The following is a 17,753-nucleotide window of genomic DNA, read 5'->3' as shown; positions in this document are numbered from 1 at the left end:
CGTTATAATGTGACGGTCAATCCCACTATTCGTTGGTAAAAGAGTAGCCCAAGAGTTGGCGGTGGGTGGTGATGACTAGCTGCCTTCCCTCTAGTCTTACACTGCTAAATTAGGGACGGCTAGCGCGAAATTCAAAACAAACAAACAAACCCTACGGTTGACAGAGCGCAGATAACTTATTGTGTAATTTGCGCTCAAACAAACAAACAAAAAAAATCACATATAGCATTACTTTGTTCATCCAGCATGTTTTATTAGGACTGACACGAATTTAAGTCTTGATGAAAAACATGAAAATAGTCCGAATATTATACATTTACTTGAGCTCAGTACAATTTGCTAAACTTGTTCCGCGAACCAAAAACATGTAATTTATCTGAAAACAATTACGATTTAACCATGCTTTTGGCTACTTACGTTTTATCAAGTCTAACCAATGAAAAGATTTAATAAAACTAACTTAACAGGAACTTTCCCAAGTATAATTGAACCGTACTTGATATTTAAATTATCATATTCAACAACTTTCAAACCTCCCATCTACAAACTAGCCTACAAATTGTTAGAAAATACTCATTTGAAAAACGCGCACATTCATGTAAATGTATATATGGTACAGAATTTTTCAAATGTCGCTTTTCACATAAAGGAAATTTGAATGATATAATGAACCAAATAAGTTCATGTCATTTGAGATTTGTAGTTTGTGTATGTATAAAATATATAGCTATAGATGTTAATATCAACATAACTGTTGTGATTTCTTCATATGTAAGATTATATAAGTTTGTATTCTATTAAACTTGGTTATGATGCCCTATTTGCAACCTTTGAGTCGCGGGATCGAAACCATTGCCGAATATCTTTGAGGACGCTATAATATGTGGTCAATCCTACTTCGTTGTTAAAGGGTATCCCAAGAGGAAGCAGTAAGTGGTGATGTTGGCTGCTGCCTTCACTCTAATCTGTCACTTCAAATTACAGACGGTTGGCTCAGATAGCCCTCGGGTTGCTTCGCGCGAAATCTATTATAATAATACTCAGTTTTCGTCTGTCCTGAAAATGCGCGCGCACCTTATTATCTAAATGCGCATGGGCGCACACTTCATTTCAGCGTATGAAAATATATACTTTAATAGACATTTTGTGCAACAACATATTAAAACTTATCAGAGTTTTCAAAAAGGTTTAACGTTAGGTCGTATAATAACATTATAAGTTTATTTATTGATGTATTAAGTATGGTAAAGTAATAAAGGCTTAACTAATGTTAAGCCTAAGACAAGTAGACTTAAAGATTTCGGTGTCTGCGATTAAAATTATTTTGTATTATTCTCGAAATCCTGTATTTAATTAAAGAAGTACTGTTGCAATAAAGATATTAATTTGACCGCAAATATTTTGCGGGTCTTTGCTAGTTCACAACACAACGCTTTAATATGAACACTTTGGGAATTAAAATAGTCTATGATGTAAACAATTATAATAGTAAAACTAGAGTCGCTTAGATGCCTACTTTAGGCTAGGAAGATTCTCCTAGACACTACCCGTGCACTGAGCCATACTAGAGCTTTAGGGTCGTCTTTTGAATGATGGCTTAAATAGTGAAGAAGAAAGATGCTTAACTGCAAGACCTCGAAGAACGCAAAGAATCCCAAATGTTTTGAGTGAAATCACAATAAAATATGTTCTTTAGGTCAAGCTGAGTTATATTCTATCCAGGATGGAAATGAACCACAGTTTGATAACATTTAACTGTAGATTGCACGGAATTGTGATCAGTACCAGAATCGGAGCCTAACAATTTGAAATACTTCATGTCTAAGAGCTGAAAAATACCTTTGTAAAGGATTTCATTGAATTTTTATAAGCCAAGTTCAATTAATAATGTGAACTGTATGAAAGGTTTTAACTGTTGGACTTTTAAAGAAATTGCGTAACGTAATAAGTAATTGGTGCAGCTAAGGCAAAGTTACCCTATTAGACCATTATTATATAGAGTTTTGAAATATTATTTACACGGGTTTACATCCAAGTATGCAAAGAATTTGAAATAAAATTGTTTAAATTATCTTCATTTAATACCATTTTAGAAATGTATTGTGTAGGTTTAAGTCACGCCATTTTTATAGTCATAAGATTCAGTGGTTCTCAAACGTTCCAGACTCACGTACCACTTTTTGTTTGATTTTTTAAAATTACAAAAAAAATACAGGTCTAATTTTTAAAAAAGATAAAAAAACCTAATAACAAAAATTCATATTTTTAACACTTACCCATTAATGCGAAGGATGAGATTGTTTTTTCTGGCACGATTGAAGAATATGTCGTACCATTTTTGTCAGTTGGAAGTGAAGAAAATATTCAGGGTGAGTCTATAAGTGATAAGAGTAGTAAGTATATGTACGTGGAAAGCTCGGATAGGGCTTATTACAAATTTTATTATTTTTTATATTAATTATGTCGTGTACCATCTACATTAGCTCCACCTATCACCAGTGGTACGCGTACAACAGTTTGAGAATACCTGCTCTAGAGAATACAACTAACCTAGGCTTTCATGCTGTTGAATTATAATAAATGTCTGAAGTAACTAAGAATCATCTGAATATTAAAAGAAAGGTTTGTACCTTTGTTTGTAAAGGATAGGTGATAAGCCTCCAAACCAAGGTCGTCTGGCTGTAGTTGAATTAAATCATGTGATAATTGTTTTTTAAAAATCGTGTGGTCATAGCTAGATAAGCGTATATGAGGACACATAAGAAATATACTGGTCATAGCAAAATAAACGCATATGGGGGCAAATAAAAAAATTGTCTGGTCATAACTACATAAAAACATATGGTAACAAATAGAAAAATCGTTTAGTCCTAACTAAGTTATGGCATATGCTGATATTTAAGAAAAATATTCTGGTTATAGTTAAATAAAAGCATATGGTAACAAATAAGAAAAAACAACTAGTGATATCTACATCCGTTAGCGAATTAAAAATATTTAATTTTTGTCTTCTCTTTCATCGCTAAAAACTGTTCTGTACGTCTCAAGCTTGACTTATGGAACATACTGTTATTTCGACTCATTACTCTGTTAAATCTATCTTAGGAGGTTCCACTTCTCTTCCGCTATTCTAAACAAAAGAAAAAAATGTCTTATTTGCATTGTGGGAAGAGGGGATAATTTATGTTACTAATATTTTTAATATATTTCAAGGAAGACGATAAATTATTTGAACATTGCAAGCAAGATAAAATTGCAATTGCAGCAAGATTTATTTTATACTTTTTTTTGTTCTGTGTTTTAACAAGTAACTGTCATGTATTTTGATTAAAATTAACATATTATTATTATTACCCCTTTTTTGACGAACATAAAAGATAACGTGCTCATAAAAGTTTGGTTTCTATTTGCAGGATATGACATGCTTAAGATAAAGTCAACAGGTTAAGTTGACAAGCAGAATGGATTGGACTGTAACAAGGGCGCCGACCTGGAGTTTATTTCCCAAATTGACGTCATATCCAGGAGGGATAGGGTATACATCGTGGAACTTCCTGAGAAAACGTCTTCAGAAAAACGTTTGCCAGTACAGTTTGAAACGGACGCAGAGTATTGTTCTGTGTGTTATGTGGTCAGTGTGCCTTGTATTTGTGACTTTAGTTTTGACAGTAGCTGCCCAAGAAGACCCAAACGTTTATGCATCTTATACAACGTTCAACGAGAGCGTGAATTTCACTCATGTAGTAGTGGATCCTGACACTGGAAGGGTCTATGTCGGTTCCACCAATTGGCTCTACCAATTTGACAGTTCTTTAAAACTGGAGATGGAAATTAGAACAGGCCCTGTAGAGGATAGTATCCAATGTTCTCCTACTGACTGTCTCCACCAGAAGAAAGTGGCCACTACAAATGTTAATAAAGTCCTAGTCATCGATAGTAAAGCAGGCAAGCTAATTGTCTGTGGTAGTGTGCATCAAGGAGCCTGCCGACGTCACCAACTTGAAAACATTGGGAGTGTTGAAGACTTGGTTCCTGTTCCGGTAGCTGCGAATGACGAGAACTCTTCTACATACGCTTTCATAGGGCCTGCACAGTACTTTGGTTACCCCTCCAGGGTTTTGTATGTGGCGACTACCAACAGTCGTTTGGGACCATATCGTGACATGGTTCCTGCTATCACAAGCAGAAGCCTCGAGGAGGATAGTGGTCGCCTGTTTGGAATTATCGAGAAATCCTTCTCCACCATTGCTAGGGTGGACATTAGCTTCCATTTGCGAGACTACTATCTGGTCAACTATATTTACGGTTTCCACTCAGGTGGCTTCATCTATTTTGCCACGGTACAAAGGAAGTCTCATTTAAGGGCTTTAGAGGAGTGGGGTTATGTGACCAGACTGGCACGAGTGTGTGCATCCGACGCAGGATATAACACCTATACAGAAGTGACGTTACACTGTGTGGAGCCAGACGGCACTGACTTCAACTTACTCCAGGATGCATTTGTGGTTCCAGCTGGTTCTGATCTTGCAACAACTCTCCAAATTGACGCAGGTTCTGATGTTTTTATTGGCATATTCGCTTCAAGTGCTGATCACACTTCTGCGTCCTCCCCTCCTTCTGCTGTTTGTGTTTATTCCCTGGCCGAAATTGAACAACGTTTTACAGAGAATATTCATATGTGTTACAACGGCAGTGCGCTTACTCGTAATATGGATTACATAGCCGGGAGTATTGAAGATTGTCCCGAGCCCGGGGTAAGTAAGAAGCACCAAAGTACAAACTTTAATGATTGAGAGATATACATGATATCACAGAATGATTTGAAATATTAATTAATAAGAGATTGTTCATAAAAATAATTAATATTTCAGAGGGTAACAGATGAGTTTACTTTGTAATCACAGACCAAAATACACGAATGAGTGAGTGTCGTACCCAAGTTCCTCAATGAAAGTTTCTCCCCTTTTCCAACACCGCACTGTCAATAACGCCCTATTTTCAGTAGAGTAATATTATTTTAAAAAGTAAACATTTAAAGACAGTAAGAAACAGTTTAAATGCTATTTTGTTCTGTATTCGAGGAATGATTTTCCTTTAGATACTGTCATTCCAGCAAGAGCTCTCACTAGCGCTATTGATATTTTAAGCAGTAATATACATATCATTACTGAAAAAAAAAAGAGAAACCCAAATTTTACAGGACGCGAATATAGTTGTGCCTGGTGCCAAACGCTCCTACAAATCACGTCGGACACGAACTTTCTAAAGCCCGTGTCTGATTGGTAAGATATATTTCGCGACGATCGTCTCACAGATAAAACAACATTGTCATTTCCAGCCAGTATAAAGGGAAGTGTACTTTGAACATAAAATAAAATGTTGTATGTCTGTACTATGAATTGATGATTTTTCAGCCTGAAACTATTACAAACAAATAATAAAAACATTTTGTAAATGTCAAATGATGTAAGGATGGCAGTGCCAAAAAAGAATTCAAACAAGAATGTAGGGATGATACAGCTACACATAGATCATCCCTACAGAACTTTCAATATGTTACACTGTAAAATGCATGCGTGCAATATGGTTACGAGGTCGGTCAATTCGACAAACCTCATAGCGAGAGTCTGTACTAGTCTGTAATAATCAAGTTATGTTTTGACTCAACTTGGTTTTCCTTGGACGTAAGTTCTAGGCTCTTAATTACACTACATCGATGCCTACCCTGACCATGATACTATGATAAACAAACTGCATATCAACAGTCAGCAATATATAACTTCCAAATGCAATAATATTAAAGTCAAGTATGCATTTTACAGTGTAACATTAAATTTTAATATTGAAAGTCATGTAGGAATGAACTACGTATAGCTGTATCGTCCCTGTATTCTTGTCTGCATTTTATTTTTGGTTCTGCCATCCCTATATAATTTTACATTTACAAAATGTTTTTTATTACTTGTTTTGTGACGGTTTTTTTCCAGTATGTAAGCTAATGTATTATATGAATGTATGTAATAAAATTTAATATTATGTGTATTGATTTTCTTTACTCCATCACTTCATACATAATATACGGGTTGGCTCCCTATGACTGTAATATGTAGAATACCCAATGCTTTGTACATCTATTATTGGCTGGTAATTCCTCTTTCACCCTGTACTTAAGCTTTTTAAGGAACACCAGATTTTTCTAAAAAAAGCTAACATCAAGAAGGAACGATAACATCATTTACACTAGACTTTTTTTTTAAATTACTACTAGTTCTTACGATTAAGCGATAACATCATGCTCTGCCAGAAACATATAGACTAGATTTAGGTTTAAATTGACGTTAGTGATAAAGTAGTTGTAGAGTTATCTAAAAGAAAGATGAACAATTTGATGGGTTGGTCACTTTCTGGTTTGGTATCTTAGCAATAGTTTCTTGCTTTGTTTTGGGCTTGTTGGGTAGAGAAACAAATGAAAGTGAGTGGTAATCATCTTTTAAAGTAAAACTCTCTGTCATTTTTGATGATACAGGGTTTAAAGTTTGCTTATATTGTCTATATTAACTTGTAATTCATTTAGCTGATTTCTGATGTGACCAAACAAAGTGTCGTCTTACTAGGATTCGAATCGCGTTGGACATGTACAGAAAGTTAATGTGTGTGTGTATATATAAATATAAAATTATTATTACTTGCTTTATGTTATATCAAAACCTAGACCTTGATTAACATTTATTTGATTAGTTAATTCTTATAAGATTAAGGACAAATACTAGTTCATAATTTATACTTGTATTCTACTTAAAATAGTAAAGAATTGAAGACACCTTCTCAAGTGCGTTTCATATTTTAATCTCTGATACATTTCAAGGCGTACATAAGATATTCCACAAAATATCTGCATAAAATGCTTTTGGTTTTTCTATAGAGTTATTTTAAAACTAAATGATTTCGATCAAAACTCGATGAATTTGAAAGAACTGCTTTTAATTCTCTCCTTCATCTTGGCATTTTTTAAGATCACTTGACAGATTTTTACTTTAACTACATGGTTTAAATATTGATGAGCTGTCTCAAACCAATACTTTACTTAGAGTAAGAGAAATTTTGCTTCTTTCTTTGGTTCGCAAAAATTCTTTTGCAAAGCTGTGAAGACCTTCGAAAGTAAACCCCTGCGGGACCGTTAGCTAATTGGATGGTATTGTATTAGTTCCACTACAGTAACTAGAGTGGATGAATTCCGTATGTACGCACATTTAGCACGTAGTCGCCGTAAAAAAAAACGCTGCATAATTTAATTTTACATTTATATTGAGTGATTTCATCAAAAGAAACTGACCCAATGTTAGCTTTTGTTTATTTAAATTGAAAATATTTTATGACTTTAATTTTTATCGGTTGTTTTATAAATTAAACAAATTGTTTTCTGCCCAAGGTTTGTAGAATGATAGTTTTGTTTGATATTCGTATTACTGACAAGTTTTCATTTTTCTTAAATAATTTGTTGTATTTATTGATCATAATTTTTTCAAACGTCTGCTTTTCTCACATCTACACTATTCAAACGTTGGTTCAACTTTGTTCATTTTAAGTATATAATTAGTCTTGGTTGTTACTGTACTAGGAATTGATTTTGAAAAGCGTATTATGGTAAGTAGGCATTTTGATCTTTTTTAATGAATTAGATAATTAATTAGTTTAAAGTTCATGTTTCAACGAAGTTTACACTTCAACCCTTCTGAATCAATCGCAGTTTTACAAGTCACACACAAGTGAGGTTTCTAAAATGCCTGTAGTTTCCGAGTTAATTATTAAAAGCAACCTTTTCTTCTTTTTATAGTAAGTGAGACTAGCTTTGTGAACTAAATGAATGATGTATATAATGACCCCAATAACTGCTGAAGTGGACTTCTTGGTTCTGAGAGAATGGGTGTTATCCTATATTGCGATAGAGTACGTGATTCTGAGAATTCGTGGTTCTTCTTCCTTTGTTACAAAAACGCGCTCCGTAGTTTGGAATCGTGGGTACACAATAAAAGTGACGGTCATGTCTCACTATTCAATCATATAAGAGTAGATCAAGAGTTGGCGGTGGGTACTGTTCAGTAGTTGCCTTCTTTAGTCAGTCAGTTCCCAAATTAGAAACGGCTATGCGCATATAGCCCTTGTGTAGTTTGATGAAAACTAAAATAAACATTGTTTTTGAAACCGAAACTGCTTTAATTCAACTTTTCAGCGTAACATTCAGTTGAGACTATTTATGAAAACCTTAACCAATGTAGGAAAAACAATTTATTTTCTAACGATAATAATCGAATTAATTGGAAAATCATTCCGAGTTTCAAGATGTTAAAATTAAATATGTTCGAGAGTAAATTCAAACATGTTGAGCACAAAAACATGCACAGTGTTTTGAACTTCATTTTTCACTGCGCAAACCCCAGTAATTCGTATTAATTCCATTGTAATTTTGTTTCATGCAAAATAGCCTGCTATGTAATCAGGTTTTAAGTTTCATTGTCACTACAGCTAAGAGTTTCTAAGGTTTTGTGAAACGGTTTTTAGATATTGTACATGAAATATTATTGTATGAATACCAATAGTCAGTCACCGAGTTCAGGAGAGGTATGGAACTAATCGTAAGTTTTGATTGTTTAATTATTATTGTAGTGACGTCAGTACATAAACAATGAATAATAAATACCCTGTATCAAGCTGCTTTCTCACGTCGATGGTGTAGAAATGTCGAGACAAAGCTATTTTATGAAATATGGCTACCGTAAATTTTCTAATAAACATTAGAGCTTATCTTACAGTGCAATATTTAATGCATTTCGAGGCGTTAAGTATTTTACAGTTTTGAACATACGATGTCTGATTGAATGTCAAATCTTAAGATTGATTTTCCAGGGAGTTTAGCACTGGGTTTAATCCAGTGTGGCAGTTTTTGTTTTTGAATTTCGCGCAAAGCTACACGAGGGCTATCTGCGCTAGCCGTCCCTAATTTAGCAGTGTAAGACTAGAGGGAAGGCATCATCACCCACCGCCAACTCTTGGTCTACTCTTTTACCAACGAATAGTGGGATTGACCGACACATTGTGACGCACCCACGGCTGAAAGGGCGAGCATGTTTGGTGTGACGAACATTCGAACTCGCGAACCTCAGATTGCGAGTCGAGCGCCCTAGCCACCTGGCCATGCTGGGCTCAATGTGGCAGTACACGAAACAAGATACATGAAAATTGTTGCAGTTATTAAATCAATAAATATAATTCCGGTTTTCATTCTTTACAGTTTATTATTTGTAAACATTAACGTGAATTCTGTTACTTTTGATCGATAAAATCAGCGATGATAAATTTATAAAAAGTACATAATGTGTACTGATAAATAATGTTTTTTGTATAGTTTGGGCTCCTATTCGTGAGGCCCCCAGTGGCACAGCGGCATGTCTGTGGACTTATAACGCTATAAACCGGGTTTTGATACCCGTGATGGGCAGAGCACTGATAGCCCATCTTTGTGCTTAACTATAGAAAAAAAAAACCAACAAGCAACAAACCTATTCGTGAGATCAATTTGTGTATTTTAGATTCCAATAATGTTCTGACAAGTTTATTCTATTATTACGATAAAAAAATTTATTTTGTAAACACAAGTTTGTAAATATAGGATATATTTAAAACTACAGAAGTTACACATTTTACTGTTCATGGTTTGATGTTGTGTTTGAATTAATCTTAGTTATATATTTTGTAATTTCCAGAAAGGAGGAAACATCTTTAGTTTTTGCATGGAAACCCTGAAGTTGAATGGAACAGTTCCGATCACAGTGACCCCTGCTCTGACCTTTTTCAACGTGACTTTGACTGCAGTAACCAGCATCACCACTGCCCAGCACACTGTCGCTTTTGTCGGAACCGATACAGGGTATCTGAAAAAGGTTGGACTGATGTTTGTTTTTGTTCTTATTGATTGATTGTGAGTAATGTCTTCAAGCGTCGTTTAGATAAAAGTAAAAGAGACTATATACATTACAAGCAGGCTTGTTAGTACATTCATCCTGATATGATTTCTTTCCTTAGTGATCTTGGCCTGGCATGGCCAAGTGGTTACGGCGCTCGACTCGCAATCTGAGGGTCGTAGGTTCGAATCCCCGTCCCACCAAACATGCTCGCCCTTTCAACCGTGGGAGGCGTTATAGTGTGACGGTCAATCCTACTATTCGTTGGTCAAAGAGTAGCCCAAGAGTTGGCGGTGGGTGGTAATGACTAGCTACCTTCCCTCTAGTCTTACACTGCTAAATTAGGGATGGTTAGCGCAGATAGCTCTCGTGTAGCTTTGTGCGAAATTCTAAAAACCTAAAACCTAACCTAAACTTTAGTGATCTAAAGTAAAATTAAGTGATCAAACCTTAGCGCATCATTTGCAATTGAAAATTACACCTTCAGTTGGATTCGTAAAGTTTTGGAACAGTGAACCTTGATAACGTCACAACTCCAATTACGATAGCAGTTCTATATTTCGACAACTAGCTCGGTAAATGTAACCACAGTTTTATTTTTTGGCCACATTTTGTTCCAAATTTGCAATAACTACACTACACAAAAGTTAAATGTTTTAAATCTTTTCAAACCATCGCCAGTCTCACTCATCAAAATAGAGGGGAGTGGGCAAAAGTGACTACAAATACAGTTGTTTCACTTAAAACATCGTTTAATTTCTAACTATTACCTTGAAACAATAATTGAATTGATTTGAAAACAGTGAGCAAGGTCTTTACATCTCATAAAATCAAGTAATTAATTATTGTATTCAGAAGTATACTGCTTTTTCTGTGTGATAGCTCCCCAACGGCACAGCAGTATATCTGCGGACTTACAACACTAGAAACCGGGTTTCGATACCCGTGGTGGGCAAAGCACAAATAGCCCATTGTGTAGCTTTGTGTTTAACTTCAAACAAACAAACTCAGTGTGATATCTAATATACCGTTGCATTGGTTAACTTATTGATTTCACTTCTTATCAACCTGTCAACGAGATAATTTACACTACTCTGGTTAGTTTATTGTCAAATGTTGGTAAAAATGGTATTTATAGTAATACAGTTGTGTTTTCAGCGATATTTAGTAGACGTCGAAACCTTTTTCTAGTAATTTAGCCCATCTGATGGTCGGCTGTTGTGATGAAAGCTAGAGAAACTAATCTTTTTAACTGAAGCTTCCAGTTTTAACAACTGGTTCTTATCAGTCAACAGTCTCAGTGGGAAGCACATCCATGCATCCGGCAGTAAGACTCAAACTGTTTCTTTTCACAGACTCTTTACCGCCCTTTGGTACTTGGCCTAGGTCCTCAGTCTGTCGGAGTTTTTTGTTTCAATTGCAATGCGCTAACAAAACAGGACTTTTCGCTTTACGCATTTTTTCTTCTTGCCAGCTGACTACAATTAATTGGTCTTATTAAGTGAATGATGCCGATGTTATTTTATTTAAGAAGAGTTGTGACCTTGTCAGAATGTATTCTGTGTAGAAAAACTCTTAGTTTTCCACCGTTATAAAACTGTTTGTTAACACGAGTTGCCGTATCTTGTTAACGTTTATAGTTGTTGGGTGAATACCTAAAATATTATGTGTATTAGTTCAATAATAATTCAAGAATACCTGAAATATTACCTTTATTAGTTCAATAATAATTCAACTTCAGGTTAATCTAATATGTAAACTGATTTCACTTAATACATGACATTTACAGTGCCATTCTGTATGTTAATAACAATTATAGAACAGCGTTGAAAAAAATATATCTATAAAATTAATAGACTGGAACGTTTACGAGTTCTTGGGAATAAACTCGTCCTAATTTTTTCAGGTGCCTTTATGGTAAATGGTAAGTGAATTCCTTTTAGAAATGTGCATTTCCTGCTTAGTGTTGACCTCAGTGTATTTATCCCGGTTTTAACAGAGAAATTGATTAACCTACCCTGCTTGAACTTAGGAGGTCATTTTCCAGCGAAGTTTAATCATTAACTTCGAGTAAGTGCTTATGTCGTGCGCTTATCAACAGCAATTGACCCCATACTTAATCATATAGCGGTGCAAAGTGGGGCGTTGGTAGAGTTCAGTTTCCGTAGCATGTAGATACTTCATCATATGGATTGTCGTGAAATGTCATTCTACTTGATATCTAGCATTTCAGAAGGTTTTTCTTACTTTAAGGCAGACTTAATTTTAGAGCCTTCTCGTTTATTCAGATTGCATCTTGAACTTGGTGTAAATATTATATCTGATTTTGCGTGCGCGTGTGTACGTGTAACTATGAATAAATGGCTGTTGTGGTACTTTGAATTATTATTTATATATTTGCAAAAGGTACTTCGTGTACTTCAATTGAAATGTCAAGTAAGCAAAGTAACAACCATAAACCATATAACTAAGTTTCCGCGAAAAGTCCAGAGATTAACTATAAGAGTACTTGAAGACACATATTAAGTATTAAACATATTTTTCCATAGGATTGTCTGCAGACTTTTTAAAGCGAATTACCCAGAGGTGCAGTGACTTTTTTTATTGATCTAAGAGATATGCTGTTAAAGTAGTTAACAGTATTTAAAGCGTATGCATCTCTTTCAACTGTTTCGTTGTTTGTATATAGAGGAAGTATAGAATTAATTAAGTCCATCAGAATCTGAAAGAAAAATAGCATACTCTGTAATGTTTAGCTTTGTTTTAGTCAGTGGTGCAGACAAGCATTCACTACTCCTCTGGTTTTAGTGGGATAAAGTAGAGAGTGAACAGCATTTTAATGTCCTTCATAACGTCATTAAACAAACATTTCTTGTAGAATAACTTTCCAATTTTGTTTGTTTCTCTGATAACGCGGAACGTGTTTGATTACTCCAATAATATTAAACGGAATTTATTTTTACTTCCGTTTCCATAGAGAGTAACACGTATATAATTTAACATTATTATCGTTTCGCATTTCAATTGCTTTTGATATGAGAATTATCTTCCGTTAACCACTACTTCGTCCTCAAAACTAGAAAGTGATAATAGTGACACATGCAATAACAAATAAAAAGAAAGGTTTATTTTTACCTTGTCATATGCAGTCCAAATTGGTAAAACTGAAAGATACATAGATAGACAAAAATGCTTATAAATACATTGACAGACAGATAGATGCAGATAAATAGTAGCACGTGGACAAAACTAGGCAACTGGTACTATATTGTAATGTAGATGTAGACGGATATAGAGATAACGTTAAACAACGGACGTGTATGTAGATCGTTATATAGAGACATGCAGACAGACAAAGAGAAAGCGAATAAGAGGCAGATTTATTAACAGATGTGCATATCGGTATATTGAATATACTCAGGTACTGATTAACAGTGGAGAAGACGCCGAGGAGTTTGAAGAGGTGGCTGTTGATCCAGGTAACCCAATTATTTCCAACCTCAATCTTGATGCCACAGAACAGTTCATCTATGTGGCTTCGCCTTACAAGGTTCGTTTTGATGTTTCGCTGCAGTGCAATGTGTGCTTTGGACTTTAAACCACGTGACATAGTGAATTAAAGCTTTGGCTGAAAGTCCATTTATATTTCATGAAAACTTGTAACATCATCATAGCACTTGTTTTTATTTAGCTTTACTTTTCATTGTTTTTATTTAAAAGAAAAGAAAGCTTTTCAACTATGGATAGGCATATTTATAAGTAATAGAAATTTAATAGAATAATAGAAATTTCACGAACTCCCCCTCTTACGCTTTAAAATAATAACTTGATTTTTGTAAAGTTTTATCATTATTTATCAAGTCATATATATAAAGTATTTAGAAGTCATGTTTTTTGTTAGAGAGATCATACTTGTATTGTTCAAACTAAGCATTATTCTGATAAGTATATTAGCTTATAAGAAAGAAAACGTCACAAAAGTATAGCTAACTTCAGGTCCCCTCCCCCCATCCCAAAAAAGAGCTTTGATAAGTCTTGATCTGTGCAATATCAGAGTAATGTTTTATTTGCCAAATAAACACTCATTTCATATCTTAAAGTTCAATGACTCGTGATTTTCTTTATTTTCTAAAGAGGTGTTATTCCGTGTAGGCGTGTAATTGCAATGAATTTTGTGTGAAACCATTGGAAATGTACATTTTCACTGAATAAACCTAAACTACTTGAAATTTAACCCTCTTGTAAAAAAGGACAAAAATAAAATCGGTTGCTTTGCAGATCTGTTTATAATTTTTCTAGTTTTTCTTTCGGTTCTTATGACTTATTACTATCACTAAAATTTTGAATAAATATTTAAAAATATCAAAGACAGAATATTTATGACTAGAAATATAGAAATGCTTTATAACTTTTTCTGTTTTTCGTGCAGTTAACTAAGTTAAAGATCGAACAGTGCCAGCAGTTCAACAGTTGTGAATTGTGCCTAAAAGCCAGAAACCCTTATTGTGGATGGTGTTCTTTGGAGAAGCGGTAAGTTTATAATGAAAGTTGAGTTCGTCCAAGTTGTCAAGGATAAATTGTCTAAATTTTACTCCATAATAAACAAACCTTTGAAAGACTAAAAACGAATATTCATCAATAATAAGCAAACCTTTCAAAGACTAAAAACGAATATTTTATCAATAATAAACAAACATTTCAAAGACTAAAATCGAATATTTTATCAAAAATAAACAAACTTTTCAAAGACTAAAAACGAATATTTTATCAATAATAAATAAACCTTTTAAAGACTAAAATCGAATATTTTATCAATAATAAACAAACCTTTCAAAGACTAAAAATGAATATTTTATCAATAATAAACAAACCTTTCAAAGACTAAAATCGAATATTTTATCAATAATAAACAAACCTTTCAAAGACTAAAATCGAATATTTTATCAATAATAAACAAACCTTTCAAAGACTAAAAATGAATATTTTATCAATATTAAACAAACCTTTGAAAGACTAAAAACGAATATATTATCAATATTAAACAAACCTTTGAAAGACTAAAAACGAATATGTTATCAATACTAATTTATTTCAGATCATGTACTATTATTTGTGTTATTAATGTATAGTAATGTAAAGTTAAAATTATGCATTTAATTTGTGCGTGCACACACAAATGCTTGTTCCATTTGTTTCGTTAAATGACAATTTGCTGAAAAACTAGCTTAATAAGATGTGTAATGTCATCATTTTGCGTTTTATGAGTACCACTTTGTCCATTTGTGTGAACGATTTAATTGTAATTTGTCTTCTGTACTGTTATGCCGTATGCTATGAACTAATTAATGTTAATAGCTTTTAGCCTGAGAAATAATCTTAGCTTCGCATAATTCTTATGAAACATTTAACTTCTCCATGTATGAAATAAACGAACTTGTTTTTAAGTGGATATTTGTTTACTATAGTTAGAACATGGAAAAATCTGACATCCTGACACCGCCATGCAAGATTTGGTATCACATACAGTGCTGTCATGCAAGAACAGGCTAAGATGTGTGGCCAAACACCGCATCCAATCAAAAATCGGGCGGATTTGTAATCGACTTTAGAATTTAACGTTTAATTATTTACTCTGCAGTTTAGGTATACTCGCTGTAGGGTTTTAATTAATTAATTAATGACAGAAAGAATTTAATGTGAAATTAAACGAAAATTTCGACATTTAGAAAACGTTGAAAGATTTCTCGCATGGACTTTGAGGCATATTATCGCCTTGAGAGGTGGTATGAGCCATCACCAAAGTACTGTTATGGTTGACTTAATCAGTGATTAGAATATGAATTATTCTGTCCCCTATTACAACATGAAAACTGTCAGTAATGAAGTGAATAATTCCAAGTTAATATATCGCTAATTGAAGCATTTTAACTGTGACGAGAAGCGAGACACTGATAATCATGACTATGGATCGGTCGTTTCGGATATCTGTAGCTTCTGAGCAAGCTTGTATTTTCACTTCTTAGAATTAGATTGTCCACATATTCTATTCTCTGTAATGATATTAACATATAAAAAGAAAACTAATATGTAACAATAAACTTGATTAAAATAAGAGGTAAAGTTAGCTATGTAAGACGCATAGTGCATACGCTGTTACAAAATTGAAGTCTCGGTGTCCAAATAAAAGGAGATGCGATTTTCCGACACGATGTCTCCTGTCGGTGTTAAATGCAAATAGACCATATAATAGTGTTTACAGTCAACTTAACCGTGCACGTTTCAGATGTCGCCCACGTGTTCCTTAGTTTCTATTGTTCAATAACAGCGTCAGATTAAACGTTTTCACAAGTTTTGTTTATGAATAAACATTAAGCCTACATTAGCATGCCGCTATCACCGGTGTTTACAATACGGGTGATAGAAAAATCAACATGAGTTGATCTACATTTATGAGTGGTGTTTGCCTTAGACGTCATTACTTTTAGAGAGTATAACATTAATATTCCTCAGTGCTAAAAAGTTTATAAACACTCCCTCACCAAAATTAATAAGCCCTATGTGAAGTTTTTCTTAAATTGTAACTTATGCTTTCTTTAAGATAGACTAAAACGAACAGTTTTTCTCATTGTTACATAACAAAATGATACCATTCATAAACTGTGGAAATGCAATCACGTCTTAGGGGACCGAAAATGAATTGCAAGTACCTTTTTTTCTCTTGTTCACGGAATTTGTGAAAACGAGAAATATTTTCTTCGAAAGTCTCTTTCCATGTAAACTCTTATGATATTACTATCTACTTCTTTTTCATAATATTATTAAATTGTGACCAAATGTGTAAACGAAAATATAAAAATTGGCACTATATTTATTATGTATGTTCCTCATAACACATTATCTGTTGTAATGTAAATGTTTGTACTTAAGCGGAAACGCCAATGCTTAATTGTTTACTGAATTTCAACGTAAGAATTTTTTTATAATTATTAAGCATTAAAGTGTTACTTAAAAAACGGATTTTTTATGAACCTAGATCAGATGTATATTTCCTATAGAGGAAATGTAACAGTTATTCGTGGTCAAAATACAAAGAAAACCCCAGTGTCGTGTAAGTTTTGATGATAGTAAACAAACAAAAAAAATGGTTATTTCATAATCCCCCATCAGGTTTACCTTTTTTGTAGAAGAGAAACTTGAATATGGTCAAAATCTTGACAAACACGCTAGACAAACATAATTATTTTAAAACTCAAATCTGTTTTATCACTACTGCAGGAATAAGAAAAAATGAATGCGGTCGAAATTCAGACAAAAATACCAATGGATTGTTTTGTATTGTACGTTTAAACCAACTATTTCTTGCAAAAGAAAGGCAAAATTAAAATTATTCAAAATTTTGACAAAACCTCTAGCCTTCATCATTTTTTTTTATAATCCAAAGTCTCGTGTATTCTTTTTTTCATAAAGAAAAAAAGTTAATTGAGGATGATCAAAATTCAAATTAAACTTAAATAAGGAATAAAAACGTGAAGGTGGTAAAAAATCTTTCCCGAATAAGAAATACAAAATTAAAGGTGGTCAAAGTTCTCTCAAAAATGGAAAGAAGTTTTGAGAGGTTTTTATACATACATACATATGTGTATGTGTTTGTATATAACAAAGCCCAAATAGGATGAATCTGTAAAGTAGAAGAAAAATAAATTTGAAGTTGACCAAAAGACTTGCAAATACACCAAGGCTTAAGCACTGGGAGTTTTCATTAGGAAATGCTCTTAAAAGCTCAAGTATAATATT

The 17,753-nt window shown here is 33.6% G+C and overlaps 1 protein-coding gene across 1 annotated transcript in view; it reads left to right on the top strand.

The window, feature by feature from the left end:
- Window positions 1–17,753, top strand: part of LOC106462161 (plexin-B-like) — a 256,950-nt gene that overhangs the window by 205,724 nt on the left and 33,473 nt on the right. Inside the window, exons 5-8 of the mRNA XM_022389702.1 lie at window positions 3,414–4,754; window positions 9,762–9,938; window positions 13,381–13,509; window positions 14,389–14,489. Coding sequence (XP_022245410.1) covers window positions 3,462–4,754; window positions 9,762–9,938; window positions 13,381–13,509; window positions 14,389–14,489 — 1,700 coding nt within the window. The 5' untranslated portion in view covers window positions 3,414–3,461. The remainder of the gene's footprint in view (window positions 1–3,413; window positions 4,755–9,761; window positions 9,939–13,380; window positions 13,510–14,388; window positions 14,490–17,753) is intronic.

This window comes from Limulus polyphemus, unplaced genomic scaffold (genome assembly GCF_000517525.1).
Source record: "Limulus polyphemus unplaced genomic scaffold, Limulus_polyphemus-2.1.2 Scaffold44, whole genome shotgun sequence".
NCBI lineage: Eukaryota > Metazoa > Arthropoda > Merostomata > Xiphosura > Limulidae > Limulus > Limulus polyphemus.
This window is presented reverse-complemented; position numbering and strand designations above follow the sequence as displayed.